The 24,637-nt window shown below is 35.2% G+C and overlaps 1 protein-coding gene across 5 annotated transcripts; it reads left to right on the top strand.

The window, feature by feature from the left end:
* On the top strand, window positions 1–23,502 carry LOC129239448 (uncharacterized). 5 transcript variants are annotated; one of them, XM_054874938.1, is made up of 5 exons: window positions 1–159; window positions 21,113–21,772; window positions 21,838–22,098; window positions 22,179–22,271; window positions 22,330–23,502. In XM_054874938.1, the coding sequence occupies exons 2-5, from the start codon at window positions 21,139–21,141 to the stop codon at window positions 22,737–22,739; spliced, it is 1,398 nt and encodes a 465-aa protein (XP_054730913.1). In that variant the 5' UTR covers window positions 1–159; window positions 21,113–21,138; the 3' UTR covers window positions 22,740–23,502. The 5 variants fall into 5 exon arrangements, with proteins under 5 accessions (XP_054730913.1, XP_054730918.1, XP_054730914.1 ...); XM_054874943.1 differs by lacking the exon at window positions 1–159 and adding an exon at window positions 3,050–3,175; XM_054874939.1 differs by lacking the exon at window positions 1–159 and adding an exon at window positions 3,050–3,230.
* The last annotated feature ends 1,135 nt before the right edge of the window (window positions 23,503–24,637 follow it).

Below are 24,637 nucleotides of genomic sequence, written 5' to 3'. Positions count from 1 at the left end.
AGCTACAAGTACAGCGTGTTCGTTGTGTCGGAAGCGACATTCGGAAAGTGAAATTTTCTATGAAAAAAAACGAAACAATTGTCACACAAATTTGGAAGTGCGCTTCTTAGGATAATTCACGAGAGGTGGTGCTGTAGCAATCTGCCTGCTTTCATTAATGTAAGCCAGTTGGTGTTATAATAACTTAATTAGTTTAATTTATTTTTTGAGCTTATCTTGCTGTACATATAGGCGAAACTTTGAAACTTTGAAATGAAATATAGTGTTTGTGAAAGAAAAAAAGGAAGTGGCGTTGTGTGGTTAACAAATTTAAAAACTTTAACTTCAAATAACTCGAAAACTAGTTATAAGCTTCCGTCGTCTGAGATTGGGTAAATTTGGAGAGAGAAAAATGTCCAGCTTTCCAAAGGTATCACTTTTTGCTCTAAAATCGGCTTTCTCAAATATACTTGTATACAAAATAAACGGTGGAAATTTGTTTTATTCCATTAAAAAATTAAAATAATAATAATGCAAGGAATGTTATTGCATTCGAAAATTTTGTCCTTTTATTCATTTGTATTTTTCGGCACGTTTCTCATTTCGTATGTGTTTTCTTGTTACCTGTTCCTGCTGTAACTCAGTCAAAGCTAATTATAGCCTTGGCTGAAGTTTGTCTTACCTACTTTCTGAATTAATTTGCACAATTCGTTGACATCTTCTGTGTTGTGCTACTTTATTTGAAACTGATACAATATTTATGTTTTGTAAGTGGATTATAACTCGTTGGTAAGTTTATCTTCTAAAAAGATTTTTTTGGTGGAAGACTAAAGGAATAACTTATTTATTATTTCTCAACATAAAACAATATATTTGTAATATTTTAATATTAAATATTTTTTATTTTTAATATTTTTTCTAATAAGAAGAAACATTGTTCCTTGAACGCGAGACAAAATCTAAATAATTAGGATGTTTTTATTTGGAAGAAAACCTACATTTTTCCTTGGATTGTTTTTTCTAGTTTTAAGTTTTTTAAGTAAATGAAACACCAAAATGATAGAAAAAGTTTTTTTTCTTATAGCGGTCGCCTCTCGTTCTTCCGTTCGGAGTCGACTTAAAACTATAGGCCCTCCATTTGTGGAACAACATCAAGACGCACATCGGTGAAACACGCAAAAAGGATGTAAGCGCCAATTATAGGGTTATTCAATAGGTGCGCTTCAACTTTTTTCCGATAGGGAGGGCGAAAGACGCAATATTTTTTATTTTTCGCTTATCATTTGTAAACTTCATTAGTATACATTTCATCATGGAACGCTACACACTTGAGCAACGATTGCAAATCGTGCAAATTTTTTATGAAAATAATCGTTCTGTTGCTGCTACTTTAAGAGCATTACGGCCATTTTACGGTCCATTTAACAAGCTGTCCCGTTTTGGGGTTATGTGAAGTCATTGGTCTACAGTAACAAGCCGGCGACGATTTGTGAGCTCAGAGCCAATATTGAACGCGAAATTGCTGGAATTTCGGCCGATTTATGCAAAAGAGTGGTCGAAAATTGGGTTCAACGATTGGACTTCGTAAAACGTGCACGCGGTGGTCATGCAAAAGAAATCGAATTTCATACTTAAATGTTTATGTTCAAACTCGATAATAAAAAAAAAAATTAGTTAAAAAAGTCAAACCGTTTGGGTTTTATTCGAAAAAGTTCAAATGTTGAAGCGCTCTTACTGAAAAACCCTATATATATGCATATATATATTTTATTCATGTGACTGTGGCGGCTTGCTTCGCAATAGCGAGTCCTGCCAATGTGAGATTTCAGGACGTTGTTGAACATTTTTGGCTCTATTACAAAACGGTTCACACCATCCTACTGAAACCAAAAATTGCCGATATTTATTGTTTCATAGGGTTCACCGTTGACTTAAATGATATATCCAGCAGTGTTTTTGCTAAAATAGGCTTTAATGACTATACATAAATATCTTCACCAAATCCTCTCCCTAGACGCATTTACACGCATTAAGTTCGTCTTCAGATTTATTTTGTTATTTGTAGGGAAGAAACAAAAATACACAAATAAAAGTAAATTTAAGTGAATACTTGCATATCTCAAAGTTCAATGTAATAGTAATCTTACATTGAAACAAATCAAATATTTATTTTTAAAAGCAATAAACAAAATAAGTATTCGTTTAAACGCACTTGGAAAAAGCATAGGGTAACAATACAAAGTGTGCCAGTCAGTCTGACGTACATACGTACATTTGTAGTTTATTTATTTTAATTTTTGAAAACATTTTTTGAAAAAAAAAAAAAAAAAAAAATTAACCAGAATTAAAAAAAAATCGGTTGCGTACTGAAAACGAATGCCATTGCTACCGGCACACATTGTATCAATACGCTAGAGTAAAAGATATAAAAAATACTGATGAATTTAACTAAGCTTTGAAGTATTTCCGGATCATTCTCAGCCGAAATTTCCTTAATTTTCAATTTGGCCTCCATAACCCTATGAAAAGTGTAATTCCGGCGTTTGGATTTGCAATTTTCCGATAGGTTTTCCAGAGGTTTGAAATCAGAACTACATGCCAGCCATTGCGGAAGAGCGATCTAAAGCTCCATGACCAACTCCAACGATGTCTTTGAGGCATGGATTGGTGTTTTGCCCTGCTTTAAGATGCATTTATCTTCTATTTTTTTCTTTCATAAAAATAATAAGAGCGCCTTATAACATTTCGTTGAAAATGATAGAGTTAATTTTTAAAGGAATAACAAATTTGGGCCTTTCCAGTTCCAACTCCATAACGCTCCCATCAATACGAATCATGAAGGATTGTGGCTCTAGGCCAACAACACCATTTCGTATATTAGAATGTCGCGTCAAATTAGAAAACAAAGTGATTTGTTTGTGAAGGCGAAATAAAAAAAGTTAATTGAATTTTGTGCTGATAACCGAAAGTATCCAAAAACAACCACCTTTAATAGATTCGCCTTGGCACCCACCTTCGTTTCTTTTTGACATCTGGTCATTATAACTGAAGATCGAGCCAATAATAATTTATTTGTCTCTTTGACAAATTTAAATAGTTCCTTTCTTCGACAAGTACTTTCTTTCAAGCATTTTTCTTATCATTTGGAGAAATGTAAAGAAACTTCCGCTGTCTAAAAATGTTATTGATGTAAAATGTAAGAGCAATTTTGTGCTGCATAAATTCGGCACGTGTGGTCAACGATAATGAAAGTGAGCTCAATATTACAATAATAAAAACAACAATACGAATTTTACAGTAAAAGAGAGCCGTAACTAATACGCGAAATTAGTGTATTGAAAGTTGGTAAATCTAAATTAATAGCTTTTTAGATTAATAAATTGTGAAGAAAATTAAGTGAATTTAAATGAATATGTAACGCTATTTAAGTAAGTATTTCGAAAAGGAACAACTCATTTGAAAAAGTTCTTTTTTTAAAGTTTAATACGATCGGCTCTATGGTTTAACCCTTTGCGATCGGCAAATTTCTCTGATGGGAGTATCAGCTCATTGTAAAAAATACACTTAAAACACTCTTATTCTTGCTATTTCTTAACAGGCATCCTTTGTGTGAGTTTGACAGGCTGTTAAGTATGTGATGGTGTGAGTGCTTGGCCTTTTTGCTTGGAGGTGTTGGCGGGGTTGCTATGCCAAGTAACCATTTTTATGGTAACAGTAAAAATAATAGAAAAAAGCAAGTAATTCACAATAACAAATATTTCTCTTAACGCTTTTTATTGAGACTTAGACTTTTTGATACGATTTTCTATGAAATTTAATAATTTTTTTTGCAACCATGTTACATAAAAGAGCGTCTGGGAATCAGTTGATCTCGGCTGTGTGTATTTTTGACAACCAGCTGAGAGTGTCTTTACTTATGGATCTGTACAATGTATCAGCTAGACAGAGCAAATTTAGTTTTTGGGAGTAACATATTTCTCCCTTAGTGGATCACGCTGTACATAATACTAAAGGTGGCGCTTTCCGAAAACGGTTACTTCATTTTTCGCGATTTTGACAACCGGTTGACGTCTTCCCTTGAAATAAGCAAAACAAACAAAAGAGAAATTACTAGTTTGTAAATATACAGGGAATGGCGTGGTAATATTGTAATTTTAATATATGTGATTTTTAAAATAAACATCACTAATGAAAATGAAATGCCGAGTGCTATATTGTGAATGTACGAATTAGAAAAATACTGCAAAATGCAGTTTTTTGCGATTTTTTGCCGATGACGTCGTTACAAGAAAGTGTGTGTGTATAATTTCTTGTGTTTGGTAGTTTCTATCTCTTCTATTTGTTTGCTGACGTCCCAGCGAATTCGGAAGGCGCAATCGTGTATTCTACCATTCTTACGTGCGGATGGTATTTTGCCCAACCTTGTAAGGGAATGCATCTTTGGGTAAAAGTCTTGCTATCATTTGTTCATTTCGTTTCGCGGCAGTCAGACACTGACATGCTTTAAAGAACGTCTAGTTTTAACGGCTAATTGATCGTCGTTAAATGGGATCTAATTAAATTTTGCCATGGTGAATTCCCTTCGCGATTTTAGTTCATGAGTTGCGTCTTCTTTGTTTTAGTTTTCTCTGCTTGCATTCAGTCTTTCATAAAAACCTGTTATAAAAAAGAAGCTTTTGGTCTACTCTTTATGTTAATAAGCTCATACTTTATTTTAAGATTAAACTGTGCATGGACGACGCTATTTAAAAGCCTTTTCGTATATAGTTGTGAAGGGTTGTTTGATTGTAATTTTAGGCTATACATAACCTTTACATTATAGATGCCCTAAAGATAAGAAGACTCACTAGGATGTGAATCGTGAATTCATCAATTGATGTATACTTATTAATGATTTTGGAAAACATATTTATTTCCTTAGTCGATAATATGTATTAAGTACCAGCAAAGAAATATTTTTGAGAAAAGGCGCATTATATGACGAGATGTCCGAGGCACTACGAAAAATTCTATTTATGGGCCAATTCGATTCACTCTCACCATATACGACCTAGGTCACGCTCGGGATACATTTAAATTGCCTTCTAAAATAAATATTTTGGGGAAATAAATACCCGCTATACCCGTATATATGTGTACATATGTGTACATATATTTCACGGGGATTTGCATCTACGTCTTCGGAATGGTAGTCACGCACCAACCCATTCGGTTACGGCGGTATAATGCGTACTTGATGTATACTATCCGAAAAATCGTAGTATTATTGGCCTGATTTTGCCATATGGAGTCGATAACTGGCTTAGTATTTAAGATATTTATAGAAATGGTATTATTAGTATGGCAGGGTGTTTTTTTGTACGCTCCCTAAATTCTTCAAGAAACTATAATCCTTGTCGCCCTGCATCCCGGGCGGCGTAATATGATACTTCCTTTACTAAAGCGTAAACATTTTATAAAATCATTTTTGTCATAGTCTGAACTATAATGCTCAAAAGTGTAATTTTATGATTGACCTTGAAGCTAAAGAGCGTATAATGCTTACCTGATTATACACATGGGAATGCCATTTCGATTGTGAAAGTGCCCGGTTAAGCACATAATTTGTTTTTAGAAATTTCTGTTGGTCGTATGCGAATTTGGAGACGTTAAAAAAAATTTGCCCAAATAATATATAGTATTATAATATACATATATTGTAGTATGTTGCTGTAAAATATCACAAAAAGTAGGGAGAAACGTTTTTAGATAGAAAAATATTTGAAATAATAATGATCAATAAAAGTAAATATCATATTTTTGATTAGTTATACCTTGGGCAACCCGAAATATGCTCATAAAAATAAATTTTTAATGTCAGTAGTACACTCGGAGGCTTGCCATTACCTGTCGAGCGAGTTGACCACTTTAACAAGAACTAGAACTAGAACAACCTCTTCTTTTCGTTCGGTGTTTTATGTTCGAGGCTTTGAACTTGGGCACTAGCGAATGGTAGCCGCGCACCAAACCATTTGGCTACTGCGGCCACCACGCAATAATTGAAGACGTTTGTCACGAATAAATCTGAAATATGAAGCTATATATATTAGCCTATTTGTAGCATGCATTTCGAAACGAAGAAGAAAGTCTTTTGACATCTACTAAAGTAGCGAAATGCAGACATATTGCTTAATAAAATATATATTTTTTATGTTTGTTTTTTTAATTTTTGGTTTTATTTGACTAATATAAATTTATTATGAGCCAATACCCATTTAAAAATAACACAATAATTAAAAATCAAAACAATAAATTTTTCAAATACAACTCTCAAGTAAGTCTTATTTCATTTAGAGTTAACAAGTGTATGTTATATGTTTTAAAAAATTAAATATGAATCAGTGCTTTGTATTACTACCCCGAGCATCTATAACACCTTGTAGTCTGTTTTTCATAAAAATAATACATTTTTGAACATTATCTGGGGTATCTTGTGTCATTGCTCAAAAAAAATGTTTTTTAACTCGACTCGACTTTTTGAGTGTTTTTTGGAACATTTGATTTAAATATGACACATTTTCTATTGGATTAATATCTTGGCCTTGGGCTGGCTTTACTGGAAGAAAAAGAAGCCACATTCTGATTAATATAATATATAGGTATGCCTATAAAATTTAAACTGAGGTTTGTTGTTAACAACGAATATAAATTTTGTTGCACTATTTGTTACATAAATGGCATTGTAAAATAATCAAATATTGTCGTGCATCCATCTTATCTTCTATAAACATCAAATCACCCATTACTTGGTTGGATATGCATCCCCATACCATGACTGCAAGTTTTTCAAATTTCACTCACGGTATAATGTAATAGCCGCCTCCACACTCCATTCGGTCCATCGTTATAATACAGCATGATTTTAGTCTCATCACAGAATATCACATCATCCTAATAGCTATCTGGCTTAGCTATGTACGTTCGGGAAAGATATTATGTCGACTCATGGCAAACCATAACTGCAGGTGCATTACAGTATATTAATAATGTCTTGTCCTGTTCAAAAATGAATGCTGCCACTTTGTGAATAATCGTACTTAACAGCCAAACTTGAGTAACCACTGCCAAAGATACGTAAATATTGTACATATTTTTAAGTATATTTGTAGGTGAATATCTTTACATAGTTACACGTCATTTGACACACTTTCTATTTATTAAATGATTAATAAGTTAAGTAATTTCTAGGCATACCATATTTATGAATTACTATTTAATATAATTCAAGTGTGGTTTTAATTCATAGTTGGGATACTTTCTTCCATTCTTCCATTCTTCTCTGATTCTATTTTCTTCATTTGCATGCGAGCTCAAATTAAGCAAACAAACTTCTACTTTCATTTGAAAAATTCTCAAAGTATAAGGAAATGTGACCTAATTTTTGTGTAACCAAATTAAAAGCCAAAAAAGAAGTAAGCAACTAAAAAGTTTATTTGAAACTGATGGCATGGGTGTAAAGAATAGGTGGTAGCAGCATTAGAGCAAAAACAACAAAACCAATGCATTTTGTTTTTTTGCTTTTCGTCTCTAAAATTTCAAAATCTATGAACAAAGACTGACAGTTTAGGGTAATTTAACCATACTTTATAATTTACCGGCCAAATAAATTTAAACAATCAAATCAGCTGCTCTACTGCTACTACCTGCTCAATGTAATGAAAATATAGTACATATGTAGGTAAATACATGTTTATGTTCACATGTCCATGTTCACAATATATAGGGTGGGCCATGTAAAATTGGCTTTTTGAATCGGCTATAAAAAAAAACTAATCAATATTTTTTCAAACTTTTTTTTTATTTTAAAGATTGAACATTGTCATTTGTGAATGAAAAATAATATCGTTTAAATGACTGCCACGACTGGCTTTACAGTAGGCCATTCGATCAACACAAGTTTTAAGCACATTTTCGATTGTTTGGACTCCAATTTCACGAATGGCAACTTCGATTTCGTGTTTTAAAGCATCAATCGTCTCTGGATAGTTCGCATAGCATTTGTCCTTAACGGCTCCCCACAAAAAATAGTCCAACGGGCTTAAATCACAGCTCCGAGGCGGCCAATTGATATCGGAATTCAAAAACGGTAGCCAAAAGTTCGAGTGTAACTTTGGCAGTGTGACAAGTTGCACCGTCCTGTTGAAACCAAATGTCGTCCATGTCATCCTCTGAAATTTTGGAAACAACTCGTTGAGCATGTCACGGTAACGCTCGCCATTTACTGTAACCGCGGAAGAAGAAGAAAACTCACCACTTTGTAAATAGGTTTTCAATATTTCACAATTTTGTTCAAGCGTATAGCGTCCCATTTCGTAAATGTCAAACCTTTAAGTAAATTATGAACACATTTGACATGTCATTTGTGTTACCATTCTCAAAAAAATAGGCGCTTTAAAAAGCAAACGCTATATGGCCCACCCTGTATAATAATAGGAATTAAAAACAAATAATACATATCAATATGTACACATGTATATGTACATCAGGATCGCCCTATAGAAATAGAAATTTCACAATAAACAAGTAAAATACGTGGCTTACACTACAGTTCAACATTTTATAAGGAATGTTTTGCTCATTTGCGAACATTTTTAACTTATTGGATGAAACGTAATCCGCATCTGACACTACATTTCACTCATATATGTACATATATATTTTGCATCTCTTTCCATTACATTTACATTGTCAAATTTAGCAGGGTATAGAACAAAGCCGTTACCTGTAGGATGTCATGAGAATGGTTGAATATAAAATTGTTTAGGAAAATGAAAAAAAAGAAAAATTTATTTGACATTGCATGCGCCACTCTGCTTTATAAAAGCAGCACGCCGCGTTTGAAGGCATTAAAAGTTGCAATCCTGACCCTTTACGCTACTTAAACTCACTTGCTTAAATCACCACCCATAAAAACCCAATTGGTTCAGATTTCATTCTTACTTTAACCAGTAGGTGCGTGCACCCGGGAACTAGACCTTCAGGGAACGTCTAACTTGTTTAAGTTCCACCATATAATTAAAATCAAAGAACCTATAACATGTTTTGAGAAAATTCATGTAGTAAAGGCAGAATTGAAACTTAAAAAGAACTTTACTATGAGCAATTGTGGTTATATTATATATTTCTCATGTCCTCTTTTCCAAAATAAACTCTCTCTTATTTAAAGTTTGTATTAATAGTTCCGTATAAATTTTGCGAATGTTAAAAATTTAATTATTTAAAATTTTGCGAGTAGGAAAAGTTTTACGATATCGAAAAAAATTCACCTTCAGAGATAATGCACTCGTAATTCCGCTGGCTCTTTGAAAGTCTTGCACTGAGTAAGGACTAAAACTCAATAAGTATCTCATCAATATTTCGACGAGAAAGTATAGTCATATATGTTTGTACATACGTATATACATACATACATATATTTAGCACTATGTGTTTTTATGGAAGTGTACCTCTTGTGTTCAAAGTATGATTTCACTTTATTTTTTGAGCACAATGTGTTTAGTAAATATATATGTGCATACATACGTAATTTATATGCAGTATCGGTCTACTGTCCACAATTTACTGTGGACATATATGCCGATACATATATGTTAGAAATGTTTTTAAGCACCTTTTTTGTACGTATGTATGTACGTTTAATTGTGTCAATCGCAACTTATTTGTAACTTATTTCTTGTTACGACAAATCAATGTGCACCAAAGTAAATAAATGTGCACGCAAAAAAATGATATGAAGAAAAACTCGCCTAATTGGAAGAAAGATAGGCGGAACTCACATACATATATGAATGTGCATACATATGTATGTATGTACATTTCGCGTGCTTCTTGAAAGAATGGTATATTCCAATGTAAAGACACCTTTTCTTCTCTTACGATACTGTATAAATGTTATTGAAGTATAGGTATGTATGTATGTCTATAAAAATTCTGTTACAGAAATTAATATTATATGGCATACACATGTATGAACATATGTTTGAAATTATTGTTTTTGTACATACACATGTATGTATGTATGTAGTTATTTGGCAAGTAATACCACATCGCATGTGCGTATGTATGTCATTGAAATTTCTGGTTAGGGAATTGTGGCAGAAGTGCCACCAAACAAGTGCGGTACTTGCTTTCATCGTATTTATACATACATATGTATAGGGTGGGCCACGTAAAATTTGCTTCTTGAATTGGCTATAAAAAAAACTAATCAATATTTTTTCAAACTTTTTTTTCGTTTTGAAGACTGAACATTGTCATTTATGAAGGAAAACTAATATCGTTCAAATGACTGCCACGACTGGCTTTACAGTAGGCCATTCGATCAACCCAATTTTAAAGCACATTTTCGATTGTTTGGGCTCCAACTTCATGAATGGCAACTTCGATTTCGTGTTTTAAAGCATCAATCGTCTCTGGATGGTTCCCATAGCATTTGTCTTTAACGGCTCCCCACAAAAAATAGTCCAACGGGCTTAAATCACAGCTCCAAGGCGGCCAATTGATATCGGAATTTCGGCTGATTATACGGTTTTCAAAAACCGTAGCCAAAAGTTCGGGTGTATCTTTGGCAGTGTGACAAGTTGCACCGTCCTGTTGAAACCAAATGTCGTCCATGTCATCCTCTTCAATTTTTGGAAACAACTCGTTGAGCATGTCACGGTAACGCTCGCCATTTACTGTAACCGCGGCTCTTCGCTCATTTTCGAAAAAAAATGGCCCGATGATGCCGCCAGACCAAAAACCGCACCAAACAGTGACTAGTTGTGGATGCATGTGCTTTTCTACAGTAACGTGTGGATTTTCTGAGCCCCAAATCCGACAAGTTTGCTTATTGACGTAGCCACCGATGTAAAAATCAGAAAAGAAGAAGAAGACTCTCCACTTTGGAAATAGGTTTTCAATATTTCCCAATATTGTTCAAGCGTATAGCGTCCCATTTCGTAAATGTCAAACCTTTAAGTAAATTATGAACACATTTGACATGTCATTTGTGTTACCATTCTCAAAAAAATAGGTGGTTCAAAAAGCAAACGCTATATGGTCCACCCTGTATATATTTCTACATTAGTGCTGCTGTGTTCCTTTAGCTTCGCCATTTCTGTTGTGACCATTATCGTTCCGTTTACTTTGAGTGCTTTGATTTGTGTGTTTTTGTTACTCTTTATTTTGGTCAACGTCACGCACTTTCTATCCGTTATTAATAGTAATAAGTATGTATATATTACCGTATACATACATACCTACATATATGCAACTGTAGTTATAAAATTTCACCAGTATTTCTTGGGACACTTCCGTCCTACTCTCCCATATGGAGACTAGTACGCGCACTACATTAATGCATAGGTATGTATATTTAGCAATGTAAGCATGTTTGTAGGTAACACATTTACATTTGAATACCTTTTGCATATTATTAAGCTTCTTTCGCATCTTTTTCTACTTCTCAAAATCAACGTGTAGTTATGTCTTTTTTGACATGTAGGTTTAATTTGTACCTATTAGTTTTTTGTTGCGTGTTTGTACACAGAAATATTTTTGAACTCTTCTTCCGTGGTACCCCACTCACCGCGTGAGTACAAGATCTGTCGGTGGGTTGTTAACAAGTTAATTCCATGGCGCATGCGCGCCCAGCATCCCAGTTTAATTTAATTCAGTATACTAGTATGCGTATATGTAATGCATGTGTATGTATATGTATGTATTTGGTTTATTTGACTTTCTAAGATATTTATTTTTAATTTCACTCTCTTTTTGTTATGGGGTTTTTGATGAGTATGTCCGCCAGTATTATGTCTGCGGATTATGTAAAGCGTCGCATTTTTTGCTTTACTTTTTGGCTTTCATTATAATAAAAAGAAATATGGAGGGAATTTGAGTGTGGAATAACAGAGCATTAGTCAATTTTTTTGAAATCGTATTTTTAGTTTTCTATATCTACATACATATATTTGAAATTTCTCCCTTTTTACTGCACAATTGTTTAAAGATTTTTAATTTTTTACATAACATTTTCAATTTTTATTTGTTAAAATTTCGTGCGTCTCTTATTAGCTGGGATTTATTTTGAACGCTCATATATACTTTTCCATTTATTATGTATATATACATACTTACCATATATATGTATATTTGAGTGTAATACCCTTACTTTTCCGAAATTCAATTTCATTTGCTTTATTTTCTTATGTAATACATTCTCATCTATACATGTGGACATAAAAGCATAATTTTTTTCATTGTCATTAAGGGGAAATTTGATATTTTTATTTTGTCTTTTATTAGTTTTCATCGTGAAAAGTAATAGTGAAAAGTTAATTTGTGGTAACAAGTTTGTATTGAGTGAATATCTAATTAACCACTACACTTATATTTTCCCAAAATATCGTAAATGTTTTCAATATTGTTTAATGTTAATAATGAATAGGCTAGCCTAAACATGGTCATTTGATGAATTTACTTCGATTTCGAATATACAAGTATATATAAGTATAGTAAATGGTGTAAATTTGCAAGTTCAATGGTCGTTTCTACTCAAGAATACTGTGAAATATGAATGTGCATATTTCGTAGAAATTAAAAATGTACAAAGTATTAACAAAAAAAATTCTTTTTGAGAAAAAATGATTACCAGTAAGACTCAAATATTCATATTGCTTTATTGCTATCACTTTCACTTGTAGCCATTAGTCTTCTTTGCGATTCTTAGTAAAACTTTCCTTTCGCGCGCTGGAGAGCTTTGACTAGCCCATACGCATGTACATGATATATAAAAGATGCTAGTTTGATTGTAAATTATTGTACATATATCTTGATTATAAAACCGATTTTTGACATTTCTCCAGACGTAAACATTAAACATAACTTTGCCATATTGGAATTTCTCGAGGAGGTACGTTTTTAATGAAATATTTGGGATTTATATAAGAATAAAGTTTGTATACCAAATTTTAAAGTTTTTTCAAGCGGTTAGAAGATCTTTTGAATAATATCGATTTGCAGAGATGAGGGAATAAAATAAAATTCAAGTTTGATAATTTTATTTGATAAAAATCTTTAAGTGTTAATAAATAATGACTTATTTTATTAAGTTATTTTATTTACATTTTTCTAATAGCGGTCGCCCTTCGCCAGGCAATGGCAAACTTCCGAGTGTATTTCTGCCATGAAAAAGCTCCTCATAAAAATATCTGCCATTCGGAGTCGGCTTGAAACTGTAGGTCCCTCCTTTTGCGGAACACCATCAAGACGCACACCACAAATAGGAGGAGGAGCTCGGCCAGACACCCAAAAAGGGTGTACCAATTATATATATATATATTTTTTATTTATTTCAAACAAAGTAAGACAATTTACATGCCATTTGGATTCCTTTATTTTTCGGTTCAGGCCTTCATTACCTGATTAGACTCTACCAAAAACAAAAAAAAATTTAGAATTATTTTTATTCAATTTTACTCTTGTTAATTTAATTAACATACTTTCCCTCTAAGCATTTCAAAGACTCTACATGTTTAGTTAGTTTTAGTTTCACATTTTGTACCCGTTACCTGTGTTAGTCCTATTTTATCAATAGCAACTCGCACCTTGTTTTACACAGGTTTATCATGAAATAAGAGTTAAAAATTAAAAATTCATTATTAATTAATGAATTATAATAGATAGGTTCTACGTGAAATGTAATAGAAAATAGTGATGTAATGGAAAAGATTGATGGGATTTAGGTTGCGTACTGCCCCAGGCTATCGAAGAAAGGAGCACCCAGTGACCTTAACCGTCTAGCTGCCAAACCCGAACATTTACGGAGAAAGTGCTCAACAGTCACCTTCTCTGAAAGGTCCACACAGCTTCTGCAATGCGGGTTAAATGGTAAACCTAGCTTTTTCGCGTGTGTGCCGATCGTCCAGTGACCGGTAAACACAGCGACGAGTTTGGAAATTGAATGGCGTGAAATCCCTAAGACTTTCTGAGTCCTACGTATATTGTAGTGGGGTAAGGGTTTTCGAAATAGCACATGAAGAAATGGAGCTCCATCTTTTCTGCGCTTTCCTGAGAAGTAATTCGTGCAGTTCCCCTTTAACAATAGTCAGGGGGATGTCAATGACCGGGTAGGAGGGCCCTGAGGCCAATCAGTCCCCTTCCTGGCACGCTCATAAGCAATTTGATTTCCCTCTATGTTCATATGTCCTGGAGCGCAGATCAGAGAAATGTTACCTGCACACCCAATATATTTGATTTGATCTTCTCATTATAGGAGTTTACTAGTTTGGTTCTGCACCATGGCATGCAATGTTAATATCTTCCTCGGTCCACATTCCCTAAGCATTTTCCATGCCTGCAGGATCGCGAAGAGTTCTGCCTGAAAAACACTAGCAGTATTCGACATTTTAAAGGAGGTAGATAAATTGACTGATTTACAGAAAATTCCCGCTCCGATTCCCGATTCCATCTTGGAGCCGTCATCAAATCTTGCCCATTAGGAAAGATTGCACAAGCACGACCCCTCAAACGCCAGTTTGCGGATGGAGAGATCTGTCCGGAGCTCGGAGAAATACGGTATTACCTGGCAAAAATGTACCTTGAGAGATTGCCTCCAGAGGCCAACCTCCTTTAACCTGATTGCACTTTGAGCTGCGATGGAAAGAACATAAAAGCCGATGTTAGTGCAAAACGACATTCAAGGTAGCACTGGGGAAAGTTTTACATGCTGTGGCTTGAGTCCCCATTTTTTGCCGAACATAGATTGGCAGGAACAGAAGCTGCTTCCAATGGAGTTTGGAGTCAAGTATAACTCCAAGATACCTAACTTTTGATGAAAGTGGTAGAACGTGCTTGTTTAATTCGGGAAGTCTAGAGGGTGGAGGTTTATATTTTCTGGTAAATATCACCAGCTCCATTTTGTCAGAATTGACTTGGAGGCCGCAAGTACAGCCAGTGACCTTTCCATAATCTCAGCCATGACTGAAGGAAACGGTCCCTATACCATTAGTGCCAAGTCATCAGCGTAGGCTACTACCTTAACTCCACCCTTATTTAATATTTTCAGAACTTCGTCAATAACAACTGGCCAAAGTAGGGGCGAAAGAACACCACCCAGCGGCATTCCTCTGTGCACGAATGTAGTGACTTTAGCCCCTCTTGCCACCGCATTAACCTGCCTTATAATAAACAATTTTTTTTTAGAACATTTTGAAACGATGGTCCAAACAAGTTAAAATAAGTCTCAATCAATAGAACTTGTAGAATCGTATAATATTTTTTTGTAAAAAGGCTCCGTTTATTTTTAAAATTTTCGTGCTAATTGAAAATGTTTGCTTTAATTTTTATAAAATACTCCACAACCAAAGCTAATTATAGTGGAAGCTGTAAACCCTAAACCTGTAAAGACGAACGGTTACGTTTAGTAAGCTGCGCGAGCATGAGTGACAACGCTGTCCACACTACAAAAGCAAGGATCATAGAATACAAGGTTGCGTCTTTCGAGTTCGCCCATGAATAAACGAACAAAGGAAGGGGAATTACTTGTTTATGAAAAGGAAGAGTGGACGAAAGCAATGGAAACAACCAAATACAAGAAATTTACGCCCACACACCCACTTTCTTGCCCCGTCGTTTTCCGCATGAAAACGCGAATTTGTGATTTCACAATTTAACATGTGGTTTGTTTGGTTTAAATCTCACAAATCACAATATTACCAAGTCATGCACTGAATTTTCACAAACAAAGTTAATAGCCAAGCATAAATAGAGCAAAATTCGCCTCCCAAATGTTAGTGATCATTACAACAGCATTAAGAGGGGCAGGTTAAATATGTTTGTTTTGTATTGTGAAGGAAGCTGACGTCAGATTTGTCAAAATCGCGAATAATAATGTAACTATTTGTAATGACGCCACCTTCAGTACTCAATTCGCCTACAAAAGCAGTGATATTCAAGTACATTAAATAGTTTTATTCACCGCCGATCACTAAACAAAATGTTCAACTTCCAAAACCGCGAGGGTTTGTTATAAGCAATGGTAATATAAAATTTGTTCTAAAATATGTTACAATATAAAATTAAAATTTACAAGTGGAAAAGGGACAATTAAATTATTTGGTGGTTGAAACTTCTGAACTGAATGTGGTTAAAACTTCGTTTTTCTGTTTTTTTTGTATTAATAAAAATACTGGATTTTTAAAAAGTCTGTGCAGTTTTGGGTTCTTGAATATGTTCGGTTCGGCATTAAGAATTGATAATTGGTTGCTCTCTACATAATATGTATGTATTGAATAGAAAATAATTTTTTGTGTAAACATACATTCACACTAAATAAAAAATATGTATATGATTTCAGTTTAATATTTTTATTTCTATTCACTTCAAAAGTGATGAAAAGTAAAGGTTTAAAATATTGCTTTCGGCGATCACACAAAATTAGAACCTTCTGCTATCTTTCAAATGCGTTATATACTATATAATATAATATAAAGCATAATTATTTATGGCCTCCATTCTTAAACTATTACGAATTATTGTTTGAATTAAATTAAGTTAAATTTATTTTCTGCCACCGTTCCAAGTTGAGGGATAGACTCGTTAAGTTGAAAATAAAATCCAGCAAAACATGAGGTCTGAAACATACTGTATATATTTGATCCTTTTATTCGTTTATGGAACATAGGGCCTGAACAAATTGTTTCCACTGGTCCCGATTTTGCGCCAGTAATTTAATTTCGTTCCATGCTTTATTCGTCTTCTCCATCTCCATCTCAATCATCCGTCGCCATGTGTTTGACAGTCTTCCTCTACGACGGCTGCTCTGAGGGTTCCACTCGACTGCATTTCTGGTAAAGTCGTTGTTTGATCTGCGTAAGGAGTAGCGAAACTAGTTCCACTTACGTTTAGTGATTTCAATTTCAATCGGATTTTGCTTTGTGGCTTGCCAGAACGCGGTGTTTTGAATTGTATTTGGCCAGATTACGGCCTTGATTTTGCGCAAACAACAGTTTACAAAGCTTTGAAGTGCTTGCGCATCTTTTTGCAACAAGTTCCAAGTTTCGCAGGCGTAAAGGAGGACCGACTTTACGCTGACCTCAAATATCAGCGAATACCTATTTTCATTTTAAGAGCCGATGTCAGTATCACATCGAGAGCGACAATCCGCTCGTGAATAACTTTACAGCTGGCGTCTGCATAGAGTGCCTTTAGTAATCTTATTAGTTTTGTTGACATGCCTTTGCATTCAACGCTTCCCAAATTGTACTGCGTTCTATCCCGGTCAATCAATAAAAATAAGGTAGAGTGGGGATCGCCATTCATTTGATTGACGAGTATTCGTATGCTATTGTATTTATATGATCCATGCATGATTTGTGCCGTCTAAAATCTGCTTGTTCTTTCCTTATATTTACGTGCGTAGCTAAACGTTTGTTTATAATATGTGCGATTGATTTGTTCGCCATGTTTAGAAGGGTGATGCCTCTCCAGTTACTCCATTTCGCCAGATTACCTTTTTTGGGAATGTTAACGAATAGGCTTTCTTTAAGCTCGTCCTGCAACGTCTCGTTTTGCCAAAACTCTTCCACTAGCGGCTTCAAAATGTTTCTACTCACAGTGGGCTCTGCTTTAAGAAGTTCAGGGGGAATTCCGTCGGGGCCTGCTGATTTGTTTATACGTAGATTATTTATACTGCTTCGATTTCTGCCTCGATGTGAGCAACACATTCGCTTATTCTAATGTTCTCTTCTGTAGCACCAGATAGCATGTCTCTATAATGTTTCGCCCATATATTAATTTGTTCTTCATTGTTGGTCGTAATGCGACCATTGTCATTTTTCAGAGGTTAACTTAAAGAAAATTTTTTGGTAATTAGCCACTTCGTTAGGTTGTATAGGTCTTTTGATCGGTGAGTTTCGGCCGCTTTTTGAGCTTCTTCCGCTAGTTCTTGAGCCAATTTTCTTTTGTCTTTACGGGCGCTTCTTTCTACTTTTTTATTTAGTGCATCTTATTTAATTCTTAGTTGTGTTTGGTCATTTCTTGTCTTTGCGACTTTAATGCATGCTTTCAAATCTTTTCTTTCTTGAAGAAGTGCGAGCGTTCTTTCTGATATCCATTCTTTGTGGTTATTTTTCTTGTATCCTAGCTGTTCCTTAGCTGTCTTTAGAAATATGTTTTGCAATTTATTTCGTTGCACTTTTTCATTTTCGGGATGGGAGTCATTTGCTGCTTTAAGCCGCTTTAGTTTTTGCATTTGCCTGCCAGATAGTAGGTGTTAGGAATTTGCGTCGGCACCTCGCTTGTTTGTTACGTGTAAAAGCGATGTACGCCGTTTTTTATCGATAGTGATGTGGTCAATTTGATTTTCAGTTACATGGTCATTTGATACTTATGTAAATTTGTAAATCGATAAAAGAAACGCCACACCACTTTCTCTTCTTCCGCCTTTCCCGAAAAGCCTTCTGCTGTCGTTTTTTCGCCGTAACCGGGCCATATTACTTCGTTCATTCCAAGGATAGTTAGTTTTGCATTTGTTGCAAATATTTTTTAGGTTGGTCGTTTCTAACATCATTCTTACGTTCCAGGTTCCGAATCGTGTCCTTGATCTAATGCCAAAGTTCGTCAAATGTATCAGGTTCCGGTTTTTATTCTTATTTGTTGAGGTTGCAATAATGTTGAGTTTAAAGTGGGCAGGTTATTAGAATACCGCACCCGACTCTGAGTGCTGGGGCTGCTAGCTGCGCCCTCAGACAGGCTTTGGTTCAGCATTTCCTCTGAATTTTTGTAGGTTATACTGCCTTTTCTCGGTCGACAGAGCCTCGTTTGTTTCAGCAGGTTACACCACGTGAAAATGTGGTTAACAGTTGAAAAGTAGTGGCTGTGTTTTTCGCATATCTTCCCCATTATAACTTATCACACCCATCATCACTTAATTAGTTAAGTCCATACTTCGGGAACTGTACAGGTTGCAAAGAAGTGTATGATTATTCTTTACGGGTGAGTACAACCTCCGACAATGCCCTTAATGCTATGCTTGATGTGCTCCCCTTGGATTTTAAGATACAACAGGAAGCAATAAAAGCAAAGTGTAGGCTCCATAAATATGATCTGTGGCACAAGGATGGAACTTTGGGACACAGAGAAATTTTTAAGATGCTATCTGCGCACTATCCACTGTTTTGGTACTTAAGGACGACATTATATCCTTAGTTTTTCTTTTGGAAAGAAATTTGATGTCAACTTTTCATTGCGAGATCAATGAAGTAATCAAGAGTGCATTCAAAGAGGTTTGTCGGCTATTTCCTTTACTGATGGCACTAAAGGCTCTGGAGAACGCAAGGCAAACCTTAAAGGCAAGAATGTAATAGAAGCAAAATTCTGTTGCAAGACAGGCTTGACAAACGTAGGCTTGTACTTATATGGGCTCCAGGACACTGCGGTGTTCAAGGGAATGAAATTGTCGATGAATTAGCCAGCTGTGCATCAGCAGTTACCCCATAGGGACCAGAGCCAGTGATGGGAATCAGTTCTCTAGCTATCACGAAGTGGATCAGCGATTATGTATGCAATTTACATAAAGAGAGATGGCCCGGTCTAAAACGCTGCAAACGCAAAGTGTTGTGTGACAAGTCCGAACAGAAACTGTCGTGCTTTCTTCTAAAACTTAGAAGAAAAGACGTTCGGTTGATGGTCGGTATTATTACAGGACACAATCGACGGGGTCAACATATGACTATCATTGGAATCATTGAGGACCCGATTTGCTTGTAGTTAGCACTGAGCATTTTCTCTGTGAGTGTCCTACATTTGCTAGAGCAAGGCTGCGAATTTTGTGTTCCAATTTTTTGCTTACCAAAGAATCTGAAAAATTCTCACAGCTACCTCTATTGCTCTATTCCATCCTATCTTTTTCCTTTTGTCTCTCTGGGTGCTTCTTGGCTCGACTTTTGAAGTTTAATATTTGAACTTTAAAAATACAGCTATTAAAATTGCATGATATTATATTCATTAGGTCGTGAGTTATTGTGCTAAGAGTGACGCTACTTTTGTTATTTTCAGAATAAAAGATCAAAAAGAATTTCGTGTTCTAATTTTATACTGCTTCTTGAGGGGATAAAAATATCGTTCAAGCAAAGCAATTGCTTCAAAAGTCTTATGGGGACTCCGCTCCATCAGAAACAACAATAAAACGAAGGTTCGCTGACTTCAAACGTGGTCGTAGAGACACCGATGATGCACAACACAGTGGACGTCCAAATGAGGCGGCATATTGCATGAGAATTTGAGTCAATCAAAACAATGGCAAAACTACATGATTTGAACTTCGAATTGCTCCCACATCCACCGTATTCGCAAGATTTGACTCCCAGCGACTATTAAGATAAATCGTTCTACAAAAGTGGTATTGAAATGTAAGAGCGGCACTGGAATGATTTTCTTGTTCTTGATGGAAATTACGTTGATAAATAAAGCTAATTTTGAACAAAAAAAAACGTGTTTTCTTTGTTAGGCCCCGGACTTTTCAGCCCATGAGTTATATGTAATGTACTAGGTGTAAAGCACTGATGTATAAGTGTTTGATGAAATGGAATGTGTTCTGAATCTGAAGTAGTGAAATTAAAGGAAATGAATGCCAATGCGCTACTGATATTATGTGAGCGTCTGAAAGTAACTCCATAAGTATTATTGCAGGAGTAATATTGAAGAGAAGGCTAAGAAAATATCATTTAAAGCTAAATAAATTTTCATTAAAGTTCATATACAAGTTTCGAATATTCCGCACAGATTTAACGGAAGTGGATTTGTTGGTCCTCCGGCTCTATTGTGATTATTTATAGGAAGACCAGTTATAAAAGTTGAATTATGAGATACTACGTAGATTTTGAGGGCGTCTATTTGAATAAGAGTTAAGTTTTCACGAAGCGGCAGAATTTTAATAAATATTTTTAAATTTAAATTTACGAATGAGCATTCAAATCAGAATTCATCGTTGCCATTGTCGCGAATTCGCATTACACAAGTAGGGAGTTTAACAATTAGCGGGTTATATTTTGAGAGTATTTTTAATTATTATAATCGACTCAAACGCTATTCTTTTCTTCGTTTTTATTTATAGTTATCAATCTGAATCACCTGTCCAATATGCGTTATCAAGATATTCTGCTCGGTATTGCCGTGGCCTGCCTAATGGGTTTCATTTGTGCTGATGCGAAGAATATCTTCCGACGTGCAGATAAGATATCTCACCCTTTTCAGCGTCTTAACTTGCCTCCGGAAGAAATCGATCCAAATGTTGCACCGCCCGAGCCTCAGAAAATTGAAGCCCTCAATTCTGAAGACGTTTCAGGCTTTGGAAATGATGAAACAACACAATTTCCAGATGATATTGTAGATCAGGCAGAAGAATCGGTAGCTGTGGCAAATGAAGTTGGTGATGAAGCAGTGAATGAGATAGAAGATGCTGTTACTGCAGCGCCTATAGATGCTGCACCGGCAGTGACATCACCATTAGCTTCACCAGCTGTCACATCGAGTAGTTCGGCTTCTACCGCTACAGTGACTGACGCAACTACCTTGCAGAGTCAAGATGATAACAATCCAATCAGTAAATACTGTAAATGTTCCGACGATCATTGTGATTGCTGTCGACAATTTAATTTGCCGCTAATACCAGTGCGTGGTCCAGGATGTGCAAAAATTACATATTTAGGCGATGAGCGTATGTCGGTATCGCTGAAGTATGGTGACATTACATTGGCAACACGCACGATTTCCGGTGAGTGAGAAAAATTAAAAAAATTCAGTAGAAAGAAAAATATTAATTACATCTTCATTGTACAGGTAAGCGCGCTAAACCAATTTGTGTCGGCTTGCCTGGTGGCTATTCTAAATTCTGCGGACGCGTTTATGGTTTGTCTAGAACTAAGAATGACTTTAAAGCGTGCTTGGGCTTTGAGTTGCGGGCAGAGGATGAAGTAGAGGCAGCTTTACGGGTTTCGTGTTTCAAATTTGGACCTGAGGGCTTGAGAGTTGCTGATGCTGAACCGTTACCTACTGAGGGGAACAAGGATGACGATGACGACGACATTTTCGGCTTTGGAGGTGGGTTATTTCGGATTTGTTTGGTCCTCGAAAAAGTTCCTATAGACAGAAAATAATTATTTATAATTAATTATATAAAGCTGGTGGTGATGATGATGATGATGATGACTACGACGATGAGACCGAGGAGGCTGACGAAGTCGATGATGAGGATGATGAAGGTGACGAAGACGGTAACTGATGATATTGGCATTGTATATGCATGTATGTAGCTAAAAAATTTTATCTTAGATGAAGCTGAAGATGATGATGAGGTTGAAGCTGAAGCGCCCGCCGATGCCGATTATGGTGGTTTCAGCTTAGCCGGCCTTCTTGATGAATTGGCCGATGATGATGATGAGAAACCAGGCCCAGCTACAGCCGTTGCCCCCGCTTTACGAAGTGCTGAACACAAGGACACCGCACAGAGTAAGGATAATGAAGTTACCGATTTGGCGGAAGAAAGTGGTCAAATACCCATCGTACCAGCTGGAGAAAATAGTGCTGTAATACCCATACCCGCAGGAGCTGACACGACGAAAGTGAAGCCTACAAAAAAATCGAAAAAGACGCGCAAACAAAAGAAGAAGAAGGCTGTGTCGACAGGCGAAAATGATTTTGCCATTGAAATATTGAACGGCATACTGGATTTTTTTAATTGAGCCTGCACACCGAGCTTGTAAATACGATTTGTTACAGCGGATTGATCGCGCACGCTATGACTAAAAATAGAAATTAGCTTAAGTAAGGACGAATACTGAAACAAATTATTTATTATTTATTAATTCTAAATTATTTAGCGTAATAAAAATATATATAGTAGGTAATTTGATTCATAAGTGAAAAATGGAAAATCATTCCAAAAAAACGATATCCAATTTTGATGAGACAGTTCTTGACCGACTTTTCTAAACAGAAAGAGTGGTTTTTGGTTGAATCATGTTTAAATGATGTGAAAAAACGCGCAAGTTTCACTATCAACTACTTTAGATACGGTGAAATCTGTTTATTTGGGCGAAAAAATGTTTCTATGTATATATTTATAGCATTTTAAAATATAAAAATAACTAATCAATCTAGTGAACATTTTATAGTCCGTCGTAGTCACCCATATTCTGGTATATATATTAATTATTTTTGATTTTGTCGTAAGCTGTTCTAAGCCAAAAACATATAATTACTTAATTAATAACTACTCTACGCTTTGAAGTTTATATGATATATAAATAACATTATTTGTACCATATCTTTTTATATTAGTAATTTAAAATAATGCACTACATTTTTTTCCATTCTTTAGTAGTGAGGGGAAACTAAAAAAAGTAAAAATTAACTTAATTTGTGGCTCGCTAGTCCTAAACTTACCCATAACTGAATTTATCAGCTCAAAATAAAATTCGCATATAAATTTTCTTAATATTTGAACAGTTAGACTTTACATTTCAATATTCATGCTCTGGTATTCTTACCTTATTCTCAAGGTTTTTAATTCTGAGTCAAACCACGTCAACTGGATATCGATATCGATTTTTTGTCAGTCGATGCACTACGCACAGGAGCGGACGGACTCGCGCGCGGACTGGGAAAACGAACGCGTTCGAACTTGCATGAACATGGCTTTGCAGAGTCGTACAGTCGTTGCAACTTCTAGTGTCAGTGTGCTGTAATTCCTAGTATGTTGTCTATGCTTTGAGGTTAGAAAAAAATTATTATGCATTGTTATGAAAATGGTTCGACCTAATGAGTGTTGCAATCCGTTGGAGAAAAAAGGTCATAATTGCGTACGTCATAATTTATTCAAAATAACCGCTCACTGGGATCTAAAATTCAAACAATATATCGGTAAATACGTTTGCAAATCATGTTGTATGGAGATTTATAGAGATGAAAGTGTTACTGAAAGTGCAGCGTATAAACGTCCAAGTCCGCAGTGGGTATAATCTTGATATTTATATATGTATATTGTGCATCGAATAGTTATTATTTAAGCAAATAAAGTCAATAAGTTCTCAAAACTTCTGACAGAAAATTTTGATTAATTTTTTCTAGTGCTGACCAATGAGCAGAAAACGATGACTCTGAAGTCTCTTCTAATGCAAAAGAATGTTCGGATAGTCAAGCTAATTTTGAAAACCAGGAAATTCAGAATGACCTGAAATTAGAAAAATTGAACAATTTTTTACAGGAACTTGGTGAACCGCCAATAAAAAAACGACGTTTTTCAAAAGTGATATGAATGTCAAAGAGATAATAGCAGAAATCATCAACGAAAAAAAAAACAAGGAAAAAAAATTTTGAAATCAGCATTTGTGGCGAATATAAAGTGTGCCTTACGTGAGAAAAAAATACAAATGATAAAACTCAAATTTTAACAACGGTACCAGATGAGGTAACATCGAATCAAATGCGTGAAACATTTAGTATTTCGAAAAGGATGGCATCAATAGCCAAACAATTGAAAAAGAAAAGGGGATTTGGATCTGTGCCTGATAAGAAGCACGGAAAACGTATTCCGAACTCAACTATGGAAAAAGTTCAAGCTTTCTATTTATCAGACTAT

Source organism: Anastrepha obliqua, chromosome 2, assembly GCF_027943255.1.
Source record: "Anastrepha obliqua isolate idAnaObli1 chromosome 2, idAnaObli1_1.0, whole genome shotgun sequence".
Classification (NCBI taxonomy): domain Eukaryota; kingdom Metazoa; phylum Arthropoda; class Insecta; order Diptera; family Tephritidae; genus Anastrepha; species Anastrepha obliqua.
The sequence above is the reverse complement of the archived record's forward strand: the minus strand, read 5'-3'. Positions and strand labels throughout refer to the sequence as shown.